The 15,249-nt window shown below is 31.2% G+C and overlaps 1 protein-coding gene across 1 annotated transcript in view; it reads left to right on the top strand.

The window, feature by feature from the left end:
- The window catches only part of LOC148604856 (uncharacterized), a 78,366-nt gene that overhangs the window by 25,204 nt on the left and 37,913 nt on the right, over positions 1-15,249 (top strand). The window contains exons 21-32 of the mRNA XM_088548527.1: positions 295-396; positions 1,241-1,348; positions 1,600-1,704; positions 2,913-3,020; positions 3,352-3,453; positions 3,726-3,833; positions 5,013-5,117; positions 6,045-6,149; positions 7,949-8,050; positions 9,121-9,228; positions 9,680-9,781; positions 14,270-14,377. Coding sequence (XP_088404653.1) covers positions 295-396; positions 1,241-1,348; positions 1,600-1,704; positions 2,913-3,020; positions 3,352-3,453; positions 3,726-3,833; positions 5,013-5,117; positions 6,045-6,149; positions 7,949-8,050; positions 9,121-9,228; positions 9,680-9,781; positions 14,270-14,377 — 1,263 coding nt within the window. The remainder of the gene's footprint in view (positions 1-294; positions 397-1,240; positions 1,349-1,599; positions 1,705-2,912; positions 3,021-3,351; positions 3,454-3,725; positions 3,834-5,012; positions 5,118-6,044; positions 6,150-7,948; positions 8,051-9,120; positions 9,229-9,679; positions 9,782-14,269; positions 14,378-15,249) is intronic.

Here is a 15,249-nt window from a genome sequence, read left to right as displayed (position 1 = left end):
GATTTTACCATTTTCTGGTTTTATTTTTTGCTGTTTTCATAAAAATGTTGACATTACATTAACCCACATAATTTGGTACCTTATCTATTATTTGTCATGTTAATTCTGGTAAAAATGTTATTCACAAATGATTTAATTGAAGATTCTCGTAATTTTCTCATTAAAGACTAAAATTTGGATTGTCAAACAGTTGTGGCATAGGATTAGCTAGAAAATAACAAAAGGAATAAATTTTGGATGAACTGGTTTTAAATTATAAAAATTTTAAAATTACATGCATGCTTTACTTTTTAGCACTGTGTAACAATGTCAGATGTGTAGAATATGCAGAATGTCAAAATGGCCAATGTGTTTGTAAGGAAGGTTACCATGGAAATGGAAGAATCAAATGTGAAGGTTTGTTTACAATTCATACTGTAGTTTTACTTTTTCAAAAGAATTGGACTGCTGCAGTTACACTGTGACTTGTGACATCACAGTTTTAACATCCTTATTATGACATTACATCTTAACTTGTACTGCTAAACATTACGAATCATTGAAACGAAAAAAGAAATGCTTTTTTATTGAGGCATTTACCAGTCAGTTCAGCGACAATTCATGATTAGGTCACCCTATAGTGGTCACTCTATCCGTCTGTCCCTTACAAACCCACGTTCTGGCTGTAACTTTTTTTCTCATTCAATTTAGTTTTTTAATACTTTGCATGCAGGTAGATCACTTAAAGGCAATGTATTGCGTACCACATATAGTGGCCTATGACCTTAAACTTTGACCTCAAGTTCAAATTCCTGTTTTTCAGTGACAAACTCATGTTGGGGTGTTATATTTTAGTCTTTTGATGTGGGATTTTGATATTTGGCATGTAGGTAGATCACTTAAAGACAATGTGTCGCATACAATGGATAGTGACCTATGACCTTGAACTTTGTCTACAAGGTCAAATTTCGGTTGATTCGTTGACAAAAAACTCTTTTATTTTTTGGTATTAATGGATTAAGTGCCACGAAAGGACCCATAGAGATGGATTCCACCTCAATGATTTCTTCTTCCTTAAGTTTTCATCCTATAGTGCACAGAGTGACTGTCAAAGGACAAGTAGATTCAATCATCATAACTGAATCAGTTTTCCATATAATTTTGAATTATTTTTTATTTAAAATATTACCAAACTTTTGGGCAAATTTGTATTCTTATTATTTACAGTGTACATTTAAGTGATATTTCTATTAATCTACAGTCCTCTCATTATGTGGAGGAAAGACTTGTGCCACCAATGCTGCATGTATCAACTATCAATGTCAGTGTCTGCCTGGTTACCTTGGAAATGGATACAAACAATGTAAAAGTACGGTAAATTGTGGTATTATTGGCAATGTTTTGTTGTTTTTTAAATGATTATTGGAAACTAATATAACAGGACATTGAAGCAGTTTAATTTTAATAAAAATGGAATTGTTTGAAAGGTTGAAAAATAAATAGCTTTAAAAGTCATATAAATATAATAATTGTCATATAACTACTTGTATAAGTCCTAGTTCGGAATCTTTTCCAATGTTGTAATAACCCTTTCCAATTTTTTGTTTATCCCGTTTTTAGAATTGTGTAGTGGGAAGATTTGTGTTGACAATGCCTTCTGTTCTGATGAAGGGAAATGTCAGTGTAAACCTGGTTTCCATGGTGATGCTACTAAACTATGTGAATGTAAGGTTACCTTTTCATGAATTTATGAAACCTAAAAGTAGCTTGTGTAAGCAATGTCATTTATCTGAATTTTATGCAAGATTCTTAATACATGTATCTTTATATGGCATTTAGTCAACTATTGAAGAAATATCTTAGGTTTACAGTGTTTTTTTTTTTGAGATACTGTAAACATTAATTTTCACTGATTCTGTCCATATTTGCAGGTATAAATTTTTACAGTTTAACAAATTTTTTATTGCAGGTACAAATAAAATTAGTATGTTTACCATAACTCTTGAAGTTTGTCTGACTTTATTTTCAGTAGCTGTTATCACAAGTTATTTTCTTTTATTAGTCCCCTACCGGCGAAGGAAACTTTTGGTTTCCACTCTGTCCATCCATCAGTCAGTCATCAGGCAAATCAGTCTCCCACACATTTATTTGCCATGCTTGCAATTATACAATTGCTATTTGTTACATTGCTTTACCATGACAAATTACAGATCAAGTTTTAATTTGGTTCTGGTCCATTGATTTTTTGCTGAGTTTTGTCTGTTGGTATGAAAATTTGTGCAATTACTCAGTTTTCCACGCCTTTTTTATCATGCTTGTAGATACACAATTGATCTTTTGTACACAACTTATCCGTAACAATTTACAGGTTATGTTTGAATTGTTTTCTGGTCTGAGGTATGGCCCTAGAAAAATTGGTGCATAAGCTCAGTTTTTTGCACTTTTTATTGTAGATATATGTTTGATTTTTGGTATATTGTTTACATTGACATGCTGCAGATCAAGTTCCAATATTGTTGTTTTGGTCAGTTGAATTTTTGCTGAGTTATTGCCCTTGGAGTTAGAAAATTTGTGCAATGACTCAGTTTTTCACACTTTTTTGTCATGCTTGCAGATATACAATTGTTAATTTGTACGTAACTTAATCATACCAAGTTACAGATTAAGTTCAAATTGTGCTCTGGTCTGTTGAATTTTTGCTGAGTTATGGCCCTTGGACTTAGAAAATTAATGCAGACTCAGTTTTATGCACACTTCTCATTGAAGTCTGCATTCTGTTCTCTTTGACACAATTTTTTTTATAAAAGGCGACTTTGCTTGCCATGCTATACTCTCAGAATGCTTGTTCAGGTTGAAGTTGCAAATCTGATTTTCATACTTGCTTGATAGAATTAATCTGTTTCAAAATGTTCTTTTTGTAATGTATTTTTTAGCTCTAAGTATATGTGGAGGAAAATCCTGTGTAGCTAATGCTCATTGTTTTAAATATAAATGTGCATGTGACACTGGCTATGTTGGGTGTGGTTATTCTAAATGTGAAAGTAAGTTTGATAAATTAATTTAGCTCAACAATATTCAAAATTTGAATGTAATATTACAAGCAAATGAAAAATGAAAGGAATAACAAATACTGTAAATACATATTAATTTTAGAGGTTGATAGTTTTACCTGATTCTGTTGTACCGTAAAGCAAGTAGGTTCATAGAGTGCTAAGTTTTTGGCATATTTTGACAGTCTGTCTAAAAATGACAAAATAAATTCCACAAAATATTTACTCTGTACTTCTGTACTTAGTGTACCACTTAGTGTCTGCCAAAATAAGAAGATTTTTGTATATCTACTAAATTAGGTACATGTAACTTTAATTTCAGAACTTTGTCAGAATAAGAAATGTGGAGCTTATGCTTTCTGTGATGCGAATGAATGTATCTGCCAAAATGGTTACCATGGAAACCCCTATGTTAAATGTGAACGTAAGTATATTGAAGAAATAGTAATTTACAAAAAATCCCCTAACCAAAGTTTAACTTACATATATGTAATGTTATTTTTTGAGAAGTGTTCAACTTGAGGCTTTTTGATCAAGCTTATTCATTCAATCTTCAAGCCCATTACAAATTCAATCTGCACTCAAATACATATGGGGAATTATCATATTCACATTTGATCTGACATTTTTTGTATTAGTGGTGTGATATTAAAGATTTGTTGAGTTGTAGATTAAAATCTGTTCTTTACTTTTTAGCTGAGGGTTTGTGTGATGGTAGAACTTGTGCTGCTTATGCAGTCTGTGAGAACTATAAATGCCATTGTCGTGCTGGTTACTATGGTGATGGATACAAAAGTTGTACGAGTTAGTATGGTAACCATGGTAACTGTTTGTCTTCATAGAAACAGGTTACATTGTTATTGAGAGCAGTCACTGCATTTGTTTTCTGTAACACTATGTTTTTTTTAGATATCATACACATATGTGAAGAAGAAAATAGTATTTTTACTGAGAGTTGTAGCTTTAAGATATATAAATTAAATTCTAAATTGATGAAGTATCAATCCAGATGAAATTCACAGTGCCAATGGTAGAGGTGATTAAAGATATGAAAACCCACAAAAGAAGATATGTTTTTCTATCAACATTTGCCATAATTATACATAGGTATTGTCCTTCCTGGATACAGATCTATACTTGGAGAAAAAAAACATCCATTCAAGTCATACTTAGGTTAACCAAATCAAGAACAAAAACTGTAAAATTCCTATCTCATGTACAATAGGGTCTGTAAGTCTCATTCTAGTTTCATTTTCTTAACCAGAATTTCTGATGTAGTACGTATTGAAATCCGAAGGCCGGTCTGCATTTTATTGTTTAATTGCGGGATCTCAAAACGCTGTATTACAAGGCAAAATCTTCTGTCCTATGCTTTTTCTTAAACTTTTATCATGTGGAAATACACATGTCATTTTTTTGCTATTTTTACATGGAAATATGTTTTGGTTTAAAATACTGAACCCAACACAAATCTCCATGCGATTGAACAGGAGACTAAGATCCATTCTAATGGAACCACAGTCACGTGATGAGACTTACAAACCCTATACATATATATATATATATAATATGTATCTCGAAAGTGCAACAACAGAATGACCCACTAAGACTAATGATGGAATCTGTAACTACATGTATTTCTAAATATGAAAAGTAAATTTTGTCATTTTTGACATGTATAATTCTACTCCTGTCAGATATTTGTAAAGACTGTTACTTAAGGAGGTAGACCTAGGGTAATGAACACAACTCTTGAAATCAGTGATATGTTTGTATCATGTTCAATTCACAAAAGCCTATCAAGCTTTCATTTGAAACAGAATGAAATCAATCCAAATTACTTTGATGCTTACATGAGATTGATGTAAAATGCTGAATACAAACATTCCAATGATTTTTAAGAGTTGTGTCCCTTATCCTAGGTCTGCCTCCATAAAAAAAAGTTTTTTTATGATATAATGATGCAATGTTTTTGTATTTCAGAGTTGTGTAATGGGAAAAAGTGTGTAGCAGATGCTGTGTGTAGTGCACAAAATCAATGTATTTGTGGTCCAGGTTACCATGGAAACGGTTTGATCAAGTGTGAAGGTAGGATAGCAACATTTTATAGGTTACAATTCATGTAGAAGAATGTTTATTATGTAGAATATAGAAAAAAAAATTTATGAAAAAAAAAATACTTAATATTATTTTTGAGTTATGGTTGTGTCATAATTTGCATATAGTACTGAGTTTTTGCTGACTTAATCAAAATACTTCTACTCTGAGTAACCTTGTTTACCATAAATGTAAGAGTAGCAAATTTTAGTCTGATGACCACTATGCAATGGCATTCAACAATAGGACACAAACAAAAACTTTAAACACAAAATTATATCCAAAGCCATATGGATGTACTGTGAAAACTCTATTGTTTTTGTAGTATCATGGGTGAGCGAGACCTTGAAATTTGGTTCCCAATGAAAAGGAGATTCTGTTTGATTTGTATACTGAAAACCTCAAAACCACAAATTCAAGAATCTACAAACTTGCTTATATTCCCTAATCCACAAAAATTTGTATCTACGAATTAATGTACTTTCACAGTATGTAATATAAAATTGGACATGTTTATATATGTGTGGTGGTAGGAAACTGTGCTCTATATTTTTTATAATACAACAGACTGTAACCCCAGTATTCAGTTATTGTGCAAATAACCCTGTTTTTGTAGGAAGATGACGGTGATAAAGTTCTGATAATGAATTACAAAATGAGGGCAGCCCTAGCCTTCAACAAGTAGTGGTACTTGTACTTGATTGTGGCCTCCCGTTAGCCCTATCAAAAAAATTGAAAAAATTTGTACAAAACACTTATAAAACAATCATGTTCATGTATTATAAACAAAAAGGAAGACAATCATGAACATCCATTTGCCTGACTTGAAATATATGTGTAATATACAGTTGATACTAGAATCAAGAGAACTCTTTATTTTCATATCCAAGATATTTCATCATTAGTATTTTCTTTTAGTTTTATCTTTATGTGGTGGAAAAGTCTGTCACCAGTTTGCTGATTGCAACAATTACAGATGTAAATGTAAATTTGGTTACTATGGCAATGGAACTATATGTACAGGTAAAACAACTCTTACTTTCAGATCTGTAGATATTAAGACAAAAAACTCTTTTCTTTGAGCATCAATTTATTTTTTAAACCAAGAATATAAAACTCACAACCAAAAGTAAAATTCATGTGGAAAACTTTGATGCTTTAATTAACACTACAAAACACGAATTAGCAAAAGTAATTAAAACTGATACTCATGAGTGCATAATGAATAAAAAGGAGGTTATGAGATCTATGCTGCCATCATTTGAGATTGACAATGTCAATTTATATTTAACAGAAAACCGTCACTTAAATTTTAGTTAAGACCTATAAAGTAAGATATAAAAAAGTTGAAAGTAAGTATGTAATGTTGACCAATGTTCATAAATTAGAGGCTGTATAGGTAGATTAATCAGAAAAGCAGTAGAAAGAAAAAAGAATATTGTTTTTAAGATCAATAATTTGTCTGAAAATACCATTATTTGGCCCTAATTCTCTACATTCACTTGTTATATGACTGTTTATAGAAACCAACTGGAGTATTTTGCTATGACTGGTGCCTGTAAGATAAATGATATCCAGTTATGTCATTTCTATAATTTGTTAGGACTATTCAAAAAAAATATCTTGGGAGCAGAACACAATTGATTTTTTAATGTAATGGTGGGGGTGTAATTTGAATTTATCTCAAAAGACAAATGTATTGCATCTTAATTTCAATGTGTTGTTTGTATCCCTAAATATCATTATGTTCTGCCCTCAGGTCTTACCTTTTTATAGAAAAGTCCTAAACATGCATTTTTCTATAAAAATGCATTAAGTAACAATCAATATATACATTTAGATCCTATTTGTATTAATTCATTTTCTCAATAACAATTAAGGAATATTTCTAATTTTATCTGAAATAACCTGGTTTGAGGCAGTTTATACTTATGAACAGCTTCGTGGTTTATAAAAAGTATAAGCAGGCCTCAGTGAAGTTACAGAGGGAGGTGCAGGGAGTTGGCACCCCCTCCCCTTTTTTGTTAGAAAATTTGTCATTATAAAATAGACAAAAATAGCAAATAATGTCCTAGCACCCCCTTTTTTCTGAGGAAACTCTGGCTGGCACCCCTCCTTTTCAACGTGTCTGGATTCCGCCTTTGGCCAAAACCAGGTTATGGAGTATAACCTGTTAAAAAATTAGAAACATTCCTTATAATTTGATGTCTAATGAATGGCAGTTAGTTGTAAATAATTGACTGGTAATCAGAACATATCTTTGGGTTAATTTAAATCGCAGGAGTGTGGACTAATTGACATTAATGACATCATAGTACCAAGCCAAGTTATACAAAATAACCTGGTTTACTCAAAGAGAACCAACCAATCAAAAAGCTTGGTGCAAATCAAATTAAATTATTTCGTTTGTATAGATTTTCAAAATAAAGTACTCACTGAACTCTCATTTTACAAATAATTAGTTTTGCGATAAAGCATTTAATTTAATGGCTTTTTTACATAGCTTTTTTTGCAGGAAAGTAAACTTTCATAAATTTTGTTAATTCGCCCATTAAATACCTTATAAATGAAAACCTTTTTTTGTAAAATACAGAAACCTGAAAACAAAACAGCTTGCAACTGTTGTAAATAAATGTATTTTATAGTAAGCGTGGAAATTTGTTTTACAGTGTGTAACTGTATATGAGTTGTATAATTGATGATTATTGTTATTAATGTTTAGTGTTACATAATATTCAGCTAATAATTGTTCTTAGATGTAAAGCAAATTAGGTGAAAACAGATTAGTCAAATATTGATATTTAAAGTATAAATTTTCACAGCATACTGCGGAGGCAGTAAGTGTGTAGAAAATGCTAAATGTTGCGGAGAACAGTGCAAATGTAATCCTGGTTATCATGGCAACGGTACAATCAAGTGTGAAGGTATGTTATGGGCATTGGCTTTTTTTCCAGTTGGCAGAATTTGTGAGGTTTATTGTGTCATGTAGATCTGTTGTGTTTTATTTGTATAAGATAATGCCTTTTTACATAATTCATTTATAATAAGAGGCATTAAAAGTGTGTTGTAGCATATTTCTGCTTAGTGAAAAATAACCCATATATTTTTACTTGTTCAGTTTTATAAGAATTATGAAAAGTTCATAAATCTGAAGTGTGTCTTTTACTAGTGTGCACAAAGTGAGCGAAACAGCAATGTGTGTGTATGTGAAAATTGGATTCTTGAGATGGTCCCTAGTGATAACTATCGGCCAAACCAGAATACATTTGGTAATCAGCATAAACAGCCATTAAATAGAAGTTCCACAGCAAAGAAATCAGAAATTTACACTCATCTGGATCAATAAACAAATATACAAAAGAGCTAATTTTTAACATTGAAAATATACAATTGTTTTCAATGCAATCCTTCAATTTTTTCCTGCTTCATGAAATATTCATGAAAAAGTTCAAGAAAGATTGCATGCACTGACAAGTGTACTTACACATCTCTCTTTACTGTTCTTTCCATTTAAAAACCTTGTAGCCTCGACTATATTGTTCAAATCGAAACATAGCTTTCCTAAAATAGGGATGGCAATCATATTCCTGATTTGGAAATTCTGTAAAGTCAAAAGATGTCAGTAGCGTTTACGTCACAGGTTATGTGTAAAATATTCCCACTATCCATGTCCAGTTGGTGTGTACATAATGAACTGTAAGTTCCTATGCTTAAGTGTGTCAAAAACTATTACTGTGTCCACACTTGCCTCAAATGAACAATCATCATGCTGTGCTATGCAGAGTCTTTTATCTATTTTGACCATATATTTATTTTGTAGAAAAGGAATAACTAGCTGAAAAATTAAGACCAAATTTCATCAGATTCATTAGAAACTAAAAAGGATAAGAATGTTTTTTTTTTGTAAAAAATTTCAAAACATTAAGAGAAGGTGATTTTTTAATTTCCATCCAAGGAATAAAATATGTAATGTGTATTATTATTTTTCTTTAAGACATGGGAACTTGTGGAGGGAAAATCTGCTCTAAAAATGCTGTCTGTTTGAATTACAAATGTGTCTGTAAAAAGGGTTTCTATGGTAATGGATATGAAATCTGTTTACGTAAGTAAGAAAAAGAATAATTTAGGATATAAATCAATGTCAGATGGATTGTATTAGAAAAATATCTTTCACCATCAAAACATAAAAGAATATAAGAAAAACAAAGCAAAAACCAAGACAAAAAACTACAAATCATATACAGTATACTCCTATTCATTCAGAGAAAGAGAGTAACCACATCTAAATAAAGTTTATAAATTGTAACTATGGAATTAAAACATAAGAAGTAAAAAAAAAAAAACCAAACATTTATGAAAACGATCGAGTTTTCACAAGAAAAAAATATGTTTATTCATCTGCAACAAGATACATGTACACACCCAGCTTAGCACATGCACTTACTTGAAACATGTACACATCAAGCATATGTGCACATACAAGAAATATTTACCCATCAAAAACATGTGCACACACAAGATACATGTACACATTTTTCTTTATATCTTTGCAGCTTATTGTGGAGAGAGGAAGTGTGTAAACAAAGCATACTGTCTGAATGATAAATGTGAATGTAAACAAGGTTACCATGGAGATGGGTATTATAAATGTGAATGTAAGTGCACATAGTTATTCTGAATCTAAGTACACATAAATGTAGTTTGAACTGAACATACTTTATCACATAAAGAGCAAATACATGTAGTTATGCCGAATATTGAACCCCAATCTATCTGTGTCCACTATTTTTTTTTGTAATAAGAGTCTGTCAACTTGTCATCTTTGTGTCTGTTTCTATACACCAACGAACAAAGTTTTGGAGGGTATATACTAGTAGGTATCATCCCGTCTATCTGTCTACATTTTCTCAAGGGATTTTGTTGAAAGTTAGGTATCATATGTAGATTTGCATGAAGAAATAATTTGGAATCGGAGGACTCCAATGAGAGATAATCCAAATTAAGGACTATACATGTTTAAACCTCGTAAGCACAACACCTTCTTAACCTTTCAAGCAATTTTGATGTACAGTCAAACCATGTTAAGTTGAAGTCGAAGGGACCATGCAAAAATGTTTGAGTTATCTGAGGTTCAAGTAATCCAAGGTCGAGAATAAATTGGAAATACTAGTATTTGGTCAATGATTGTTTCTTTATTTGCATCATTTGTAATGCTTGTACATGTACATGTACTTCACTTTACACGATACTTCGTGATATCTTGCGTTTTATATTGGACAATATTTTTTTTGTATGTTGTATATTATGTTTGAAATACTGAATGGCACCGAGTGTTTTAGTGAAATTTCCTTTTTATTTTTTCTATATCAAAATCGTCATAGTTCATAACATGCTGCTTTGTTTGATTCACAATCAGGAGTATCGTCAAACCATGTGCTCTAAATTATTATGATAAAATTTCAAATTCGCTAGCAAAATGAATGTAGTCATTGAAATACCCTTACTATTGTCTGTTTGATGTTTCGTTAAATTGTCAGATACCATTACAGTTCATCGTATTTCTAAAAAAAAATTTATCGAAATGTCAAAATATCCGATATCACTGTTAGTGTAAATCTCAACATGTTATTAATAAAATTTGTTTCTTTTAACAACACGCGCAATTTTAAATTTATTAAATAAACAAATCGAACCATAAAGAGTGTCAACAAATTAATGTTAAAAGCCACGCTAATCGTTGTTAAAACACACTTCAATCATGGTTTGTAACAAAGCAATCAGTTTTCTGACTAATTAGTTGACTTCGAGACATCAGGGTTAATTAACCTCTCAGTACTATCAACGGTACTGATTGATTACCTTGAGTTATCTGAGGTTTCGATTCATCCAAGTTCAAGTCATTCGAGGAAAAATTGTATTGGAGTAAGGGGAGTTTTGCTGGGACTTTGTAATTAGTTCGAGTTATCCGAGATTTCGACTAATCCTAGTTCAACACATCGAGGTTCGACTGCATTTCTATAGAAAGGTTGGGTATTGTATGTAGATGTGCATGAAGGAATATAATAACTGTTGGAAGACTCAGAATTGAGAAAACACAGATTAAGATACATGTTAAAACCTTGTTAGGGCAATTTCTTTTAAACTGCTCAAAGGATTTTGATGTAATTTTATAGGAAGGTTAGGTATTACATGTAGATGTGCATGAAAGAATAGAAGTACTGTCAGAGGACCCAAAATTGAGATAAGTCAAGTTAAAGCTTTTACATTTTTGTCTAATGAAGAGGTGGGTACTGGTATTCTCTTTGTTAGTAGTTTGCCTACAGTATTTCTAGTTATTTCTTTACGAAGTCTTGGTCTTGTTATTCTCAATTTCTATTTTGCTGAATACTTTGAATTTTGGTATGGAGCTTTAATAAAATGTAAATTTGGTAACCAACTTTGAAATTATGAGTTGTACAATTTTCTTTTTTCACTCTTATGGAACATGAAATCCCTTTACAATTGACTCGATTATTTATAATAAATCCAAATTATGAGTTTTATATGTTACAACCTCATAAGAACAACTCCTTTTAAACCCCTGAAGGGATTTTGATGCATTTTTGTAGGCAGGTTGGATATATTATGTAGATGGGCATAAAGGAATATGAATACTATCAGCAGACTCTAAAGGGAGATAATCTAAATTAAAGGTTTTACACATTAACTTCGTAAGTGCAACTCCTCCTAAACTGCAAGAGGGATTTTTTAAAAAATCTAATAGGAAGGTTTGGCATTATATGTAGATGTGCATGATGAAACACAATTATTGTCAGAGGACTCCAAAGGGAGATAATCCAAATTAAAGGCTTTACATGCTTAAACCTCATAACCACCAACTCCTAAACTGCTCAGGGAATTTTGATGTTTTTTTATAAGAAGGTTGAATATCATATTTAGATGTGCATATAATATAATTACTGCTGGATGACTATAAAAGGAAATAAATCCAAATTAAAGGTTTTACATTTGAGTCCTTTTGAAGGAGGTATTTTTTTTGTGAGCTTGCTCATAGTATTTCTAGTTGTCACACCACTCATCATGTTGTCATGGACAAATTTTAAAAAATCTTCTCCTCTGAAACTACTGGACGGACAGGTTTTAAACTTGGCATGATTGTTCCTAAAGATGTTTTGCACAAAATGACCATCGGGATTTTTGATCCATGCAAAAACATGGCCACTGTTACTAAAAATAGAACATAGGGGTCAGTTTGCAACTTTTTGCAAATAACTCAAAAATTGTTGCCTTTAGCAAATTTCTGGCTGGGTTATATTGTTGAGCATCATGAGATGGACCTATGACAAAATTTGCATTTTTCGCATGTGCAAATTTGAAAATCTTCCTCTCAAAATCCATTGCACAGAATTCAATGAAAGTTGGCATTTATGTTCCTTAGGGTATCCCACACAAATTGACATATGGGATTGTTGATTCATGGAAAAACATGGCTGCTGTTCCTAAAAATAGAACATAGGGGTCAGATGGCAGTTTTTTGCAAATAACTCAAAAACCGTTGCCTTGAGCCAATTTCTGGCATATGATAAAATTGTTAAGCATCATGAGAAGGACCTATGCCGAAATTTTCAAAACCATTCATTGACTAATGTAGGAATTACGACCCCTGAAACAGTTTTTTTGTTGTTTTTTTTCACATGTACAACTTCAAAAATCTTCTTCTCTAAAACCATTTAAGATAATTGAATGAAAATAAGCATAACAGTTCTTTAGTGTACTGTGCTCAAAATGACTTGTGATTTTTAATCCATGAATAGATATGGCTGCCTATACTAAAAATGGAACTTAGGGGTCATAAGACAGGCTTTTGAAAAAAATTCAAATATTGTTGCCTTTAGCAAAATTCTGGTTCAGGTCATGAAAATGCTATGAATAATTTTAGTTGATTTTAAGTTAGCCTGTCTCATTTCTCAAGTTTTTCAAATAAGCAAATGGTTAACCAGGTGAGTGATTCAGGCTCTCTTGAGCCTCTAGTTAGTACATAATACGATGTCGTTTGGGTGTTCATTATTTTGCTTCATTAAGATGCTAGATAAATATTTTTGAGTGTACAAAATTTTGTGTAAGGTACAGTTTTTTTAAATTGCTAATTACATGTGAAATGGAAGAAAATCTGAAATTCTAAAAAAAAAACTCCCTTTTTAAGATAAGGTCATTATTGTCACCTTAAAACTGAGAATGAAGTGCTTAAAATAAATGTGTTTGATACATCAATATCTAGCACAATCATGCCAGATTGTCTTTTTGCATTGATTATATGCTAAAAAATATCATTTTGGTTCATGTTGAGGAAATTTTTTCGATGGTAGGATGGCTATTTTTTAACTAAATGAACTTAAAATTGTTTAAAATTTTGTTTACTTGGGCTCATTTGAAAGCTAAGACACTATGTAAAGGTACTGTATCATATAAAAGCTTGTTATTCCTGCTTTTCAAATATATAATAATTGTCACAGCAAATGAAGAACTAAATGCCTGAAAAGAGCAGATGTGTTGGACAAATCAGTATCTTTATCATAAATCATAAAAAAAAAAAGATTTACAGTGTTTGTATGCTCTTAAATAAGCCATCTTTTACTAAAATTTAAATTACGCTAGGGGTTTTGACATAGAAAAATATGTCAGTTTTAGCAATTTTTTGGTGGGGTTGTGTAGGGGATACATATTTTACATAAAACTCAATAACCATTAGTGTTACTGTATTTGATGTCCATAGATGACTCAGACGCTCAAACAGTGGAGTCAGAAAAATCTTCACTTAATTCATTTTTTTATTTTTTTTTTTGCACTTGGTATCTGTAATCATTGCCTCACCATTCTATTGTTAGTACTTGGTTTCTATAATAGTTGCTTTACCTTTCCTTTTTTCAGTACTTGGTAACTGTAATCATTGACATCATTCTATTTTTAGTGCTTTGTTTCTATAATAATTGCTTCACCATTTTATTTTCAGTACTCAGTATGTGTAATCATTGACTCACCATTCATTCTATTTTTAGTACTTGGTATCTGTAATCATTGACTCACCATTCATTCTATTTTAGTACTTCCTTTCTGTAATCATTGACTCATCATTCTATTTTCAGTACTTGGTATCTGTAATGGAGAGAGATGTGCAGAACATGCTGATTGTATCAACTACAAATGTGTCTGTAAAGCTGGTTTCTATGGTGATGGGTACACAGGCTGTAAAGGTCAGAGGTCAAATATCATCATTATGTTGTATTATGAAATCGAAGTTTGATATAAATGAGGGTAAACAATTCTAAAGCTTTGATGATAGTGCTGAAAGAAAGAGAAAAAAGAGATAGTTTATACTAATAGGATGCCAAGATTAAACAAGTTAGTGGAACTTGTTCCACACACCAGTTGTAAACATCTTCAAACATTTTTGGCAAATTAATTTTGGTTTTTTACAATTATTAATTACTCTTCTTAATATTATATAGATTTTCTCAATGATTTATTTTTTTGCTGTTTTCAATGTATAATTTAAATTTTGTGATTGGTGGATTAATACTTGTGTTGTGACATTTTTGCTTGAGAAAGTTCGAGAGTGAAATTACAGAATTTATTTCACATGTTGATAAGAGAAAATTTGATAATTCACTGTTATCTAGATATACAATAATTTGGTATAATTATTTTGTGTGAAACTGATTTGTGATATTTGGAACACTAGTGTTCATTCTTGGTACTGCTTAATTGTCATGGTTTCCCCTTGAATTTTTATATTATTTTATTGACCCTGAATCAGAAATTGTGGTTACTCAAAAAGAAAAGTTTAAATCAGTTATATATACTTTAAATTGGTAATAGTCCTTTTTCATATTTAAAACATATTAAAACAAGCTATTTTAGCAAGTTTTTCAAAGGGATTTCACCTTCCAACACCCGACAACCTGGTTGGTGTTCTTATTTGGGGAAGGGAAAACAGGAAATATTTTTCTTGGGAACTAAAACTAGTTTAATTTCAGTAAGTGTCTAAATGGTTTGAAATAAGTTATTTAAAAGTATCCAAGAACTTACCGGGGCCCTTATAAATTGAATATTTGAATTTGAAGTC

The sequence above is a fragment of the Perna viridis genome, chromosome 10, assembly GCF_037379345.1.
Source record: "Perna viridis isolate PV_CMFRI_1.1 ecotype Kerala chromosome 10, ASM3737934v1, whole genome shotgun sequence".
In the NCBI taxonomy this organism is placed as follows: Eukaryota; Metazoa; Mollusca; class Bivalvia; order Mytilida; family Mytilidae; genus Perna; species Perna viridis.
Note: the sequence above shows the minus strand (reverse complement) of the source record. Positions and strands in the feature narration are given on the sequence as shown.